The 4,633-nt window shown below is 45.8% G+C and overlaps 1 protein-coding gene across 1 annotated transcript in view; it reads left to right on the top strand.

Annotated features, from left to right (window-relative positions):
• Positions 1–4,633, top strand: part of LOC107123867 (adiponectin receptor protein 1-like) — a 27,508-nt gene that overhangs the window by 2,259 nt on the left and 20,616 nt on the right. Inside the window, exon 2 of the mRNA XM_015427209.1 lies at positions 3,601–3,717. Within this exon, the coding sequence (XP_015282695.1) occupies positions 3,601–3,717 (117 nt within the window). The remainder of the gene's footprint in view (positions 1–3,600; positions 3,718–4,633) is intronic.

Here is a 4,633-nt window from a genome sequence, read left to right as displayed (position 1 = left end):
TGGACACCCTGTTAGAGGTACACAAGCCAAGGTCTGGGGAACAGGGAGCAATGGAGTAAAGTCTGTCTTGACCATTCTCTATTTTTCAAAGTTACAGTGGGCTTGCATCCATTTCTGGGAAGGGAGTGCCAAGATAACACGAGTGATTGTACAACTTAATTAGCCTCATATGTTTTATGTCCTTTTCTTATTTCTGTAATACCCTGTAGTTCAGGGATGTCAAACATGCAGCCCAGGGGCCGGATCAGGCCCCCGGAGGGCTTCCATCAGGCCCGCAGTGGAACTGGCCATCTCCTGCTTCCAGTTCTGCTGCTGCTGCATCATAGCTTGCTTTGCCAGCCTCTCTTAATCACTCAGCCATTTCATGTTTTAACCTGGGTCCTAGACTCAGAACTCTGAGCATGAGATTTCCGTGGTGAATGTCGATAAATCAAAAGTAGGTTTGCAGCTTACAGAGCTAATGTTTTAAGCATGTTTTTATTTTAAGTAAAAAAAAATCTTTATGTTCGTGTCCTTTATAAAGTTTATATCTCTGCTACCTGGCATTACATTTTATGACACACATGGCCCGGCCCGACAAGGTCTCATTATGTCAGGTCCAGCCCTCGTAATAAATGAGTTCGACACCCCTACTGTAGTGGGTAATTACTGTACTCCAGGGACAAGCACTGATCACTGCTGTGCAATTAAACGGTCACTTCTTTGTCTCTCAGGCTGTCAAGCGCTCTCTCCATCTTCTGCGCTCTGCCTGTTCAGGAGAAGCCAGCAATGACCATAGGGTCGCCAGGTCCCCTGGGAGAGCGGAGGTTCCCATGCTAAAAGGACCCCCAATCCGCCGGTCCGGATCTGGCCGGCGGGGGGAACCCCACCCCCGAAGTGGCCAGATCGGGCTGACGTGCCTGGCGTGATGACGTCGCCCAGAAGTGACGTCATCACGCTGGGCACGTCGCTGGGCAATGCTGTAGCAATCACCCTGAAAACTCTGTGGTACCAGGGTGGTTGGTAGAGCGTTGCCCGCCGACATGCCCAGTGTGATGGCGTCACTTCCGGGTGATGTTGTTGCGGCGTGCGCAAATGTCCCAGAATGGGACTCCCGCTCCCCCGCTGCAGCCGGTAAGTCACTTGGCAACCCTAAGTGACTGACATTCTAATCTCTCTCCCATTTCTTTAGTCTCCTGCCAAAATAAGCAACTCTTGCTCCCTGACGCTTCTTTCGCTGGATCTGCTTCTAGACCCAGCTGCTCCGGCAGGCGTTCAACTGGTGCAGGGTCTGATTCTTCCATTTCCTCATCCTTGAAAAAGAGCTGTTTCTGTCAGCATTCTTTCAGCCCCACCTACCTCACAGGGTGTCTGTTGTGGGGAGGGGAAGGGAAAGGAGTTTGTAAGCCGCTCTGAGACTCCCTTGGGTAGTGAAGGGCGGGGTATAAATCCAATCTCCTCCTCCTCCTCCTTCTCCTTCTCCTTCTTCTTCTTCTTTGCTTGTAGCACTTCCACCAACTTCAGCTGATTGGCCAAATGAGTTTGTTCATGGAAGCATAAGATCTGGTTGTGTTGAGTGTAGTCATGTTTTGATCATATCTAGATTAAATTACTTCAGTGCTTTGTACATGGGACTACACTGGAAGACTGTTCCATAATCTCAGTTGATCTAAATGCAGCACCTAATTTGCTGATTGAAAGAAGTTACTGGGAATACCTTTTACCAGTGCTGATAGAGTTTAATTAACTTCTAACTAGCTCCTGGGTCTCCCTAAATAGTATTAAAACAGTATGGGTTGATTTAAATCACTTCATCTTAAAAATACTTCCTAAATAAAAGTGCATACTAATTGGTTGCTGTAAGAACACATTGATTTAAAACTGAGTAGAACCTTCATACAGCCTCAGAATATACTATACATTTCTTATAGTTAGCTGAAATACCCTTTCTGTTTTAGAAAAAGCTGTTCTAAGCTCTTAACCCATGGCTCACAGCCTGTGGCATTGTGTGGAGACAGAGTACTCTTTTTTCCTGTTGGAAAAATGGACAAAAATACAAGTTAAATAATCTGTTTAAACTGTATTTTTGTCAACTTTTCTTGTCCTGAAAAACACAAAATGCTCTACATCTTACAACAGCACTACAGATAAGATCAGAATTTCAACAGCCAATCCATATGCAAAAGAACCTCCTCAGGAAAGCTCCTCCATTAGCGTGTCACAGCCTGGGAAACTCCTGCAAGATAATGACTCAGCCTTACCCCACCTTCCTGGGTAGAATATAAATCACCTGCCTACTATTTTTCTTCTCACATTGACACGGAGAATACTCCATCTTTCTGTGTTATACCTCTGAGGATGCATCATTCACAGCTGCTGACGAAACGTCAGGTGCTCCAATGTCAAGACCACAGCCATATAGCCCGGAAAACCTACAACAACTAAAGACGTCCTTGAGTTCCTAAGATAACTAATTCAGATTCTGTTTTAAACCTGGTTATCGTAAAATGATAATCTCTTTAAAAAGTTTCAGCTATAAGTTATTTTTAATACTTCTTAAAATCTAATTTGTAGCTGCTGTCCTTCCAGTGATTTCAGAGCAACTTGCATGTGATTCCCAGGGTGTCCCATACCTGGCAGCTGACAGGGCAGGCCTGCTCTTAGTTTATCCTGCTTGGTGGTGGAGGCAGGGTATCTTGCTTGCTCCCTGGCTGTAAAGATTCACAACAGAAGTATGCTTCACCTTCTGAAGTATGGTGACCAGAGAAGGGGACCTCTTCTGTCATGGTGCACTATTTGTGATAGTCATTTCCCCCACGTACATACCCAGCATCTAGTCTTTTGTGTTTAGATCGCAGGGGGGAATCATTTCTGTTTTGCCAGGCTTTTGATGTTGGGTGTGTTTTCTCCTTACCCTCTTGATTGGTCGTGCTGTCTTGTGGTGCTGCTGCTGATTTCATGGTTCTATTGGTTTTAGTGACTATTGATGATACCGTAATAGTTTTTGTAGGGCTCTTTTTGTAGAAAAAGCCCAGCAGGAACTCATTAGCATAACAGGCCACACCCCCATGTTACCAGAAGTGTGGTCATCCAGCCACACCCACCTTTTGCTTCTTATTCTGTTTACCTTGTTTGTTGTCAAAGCCCAGGGCTTTTTTTGTAGCAGGAACTCCTTTGCATGTTAGGCCACACACCCCTAATGTAGCCAGTCCTAATGAGTCTCTGCTGTTGGGTGTGGCCTATTATACTAATGAGTTCCTGCTGGGCGTGGGCAACTCAGGAGCCAACCGGAACTCCGTTCCTGTGCGTTCCTGCCCAAAAATAGCCCTGGTTTTTTGTGTGGGAAGCGGCCTTGAATTTGGTTGGGAGACGGCATAGAAATATAATAAAAAGTAATAAATGCCACCGCCCGTGCCGTATCCCAGTCTGAGCATGTCTGTCCTGTCTTCTGGAGCAGTCTCCGTTCTCGTACTGAGCTCTCTCTTTACAAACACACTTGATTTGATAATACATTACAGGTGAGTGCAGTTCAACATAAGATGGAAATACTTTGATTTGCAAATCTCCCAGGCCCTTCAGTACATCCTCCTGTATTCGGGCTTAATGAGTCTCTCTTCCTAGGCCCAAGACCAACCATGTCCAGCAACCCAAGAAGAAGAGGAGGAGGAGGTGCGGGTGCTGACTCTGCCTTTGCAGGCACATCATGCTATGGAAAAAATGGAGGAATTTGTATATAAGGTAACTGGCACGCAGTCTTAACTGGTTTAGGTGGTCTGAGCTATTATTCGTTGAGGTGAGACAGCAGAGTTTCTAGCACATTGTATTGGGCCTTTCTCCTTGTTCTCTTCCCCCTATCACCTCCTTTCATGCAAATGATATTCTGCATGTAACAGCTTTAGTGTGGTCATGAATACCAATTGTAGTGCTTCATAAAAATGTGGATCAGATGAGCGGTTTCTTGGCAATAAAATAACTTTCTGCTGGAGATCCTGGAGACAACCACCTTTGACTAATAAATTGGAACTTACAAGAGGTGTGGTGTTTCAGAGGTTTTAATGAAGTGGTGGTTCCCCCTGAAGAACCATTCACTCTGCTGTGGCCAGGTATGCCTTGGAGGCTCCTAATTCACTTTCCTATGTAATACAATAGTGTTGGCATGCGGCTTTGGGTGGGAAGTCCCACTGCACCAACTACTGGTGCCATCAAGCCCAGCCTGTGGGCAAGGGGCAAGCACTTAACCGTATTTCACAGGGAAGACAAATAAGAGTTCTGGGACCTCTCGTTCTCTGAATATAAGAGCCCAAGCTCTTAAATTATTATTAAGATGGTGTCACACGCCAACTAAGCTTCATCATATCAATAAAGATTACTCACCTTTATGTTGGAGGGACTGCGGTGAATCTGCCAACTATTTTCACTGTTGGTGGAACTCAGGGGTCCTTTCGTAGAAAAACAGGTGCAGGAGCTCATTAGCATAACTCATTTGCATATGCCACGCCCCCTGACATCGCCGGAAGTGTGTCAGAAGGCAACACCCACCACTCAGGCTCCACTGGACTGTTTTGGATTGCTAGCTATTTGGGGGGGGGACACGTGCAGATCTGTCTTCGCAGAGGAGGGAGAGCTTGTACCTGAATAAAACTTGGTCTTAAAG

Source organism: Gekko japonicus, unplaced genomic scaffold (genome assembly GCF_001447785.1).
Source record: "Gekko japonicus isolate JY-2015 unplaced genomic scaffold, Gekko_japonicus_V1.1 scaffold1021, whole genome shotgun sequence".
Lineage (NCBI taxonomy): Eukaryota > Metazoa > Chordata > Lepidosauria > Squamata > Gekkonidae > Gekko > Gekko japonicus.
The sequence above is the reverse complement of the archived record's forward strand: the minus strand, read 5'-3'. Positions and strand labels throughout refer to the sequence as shown.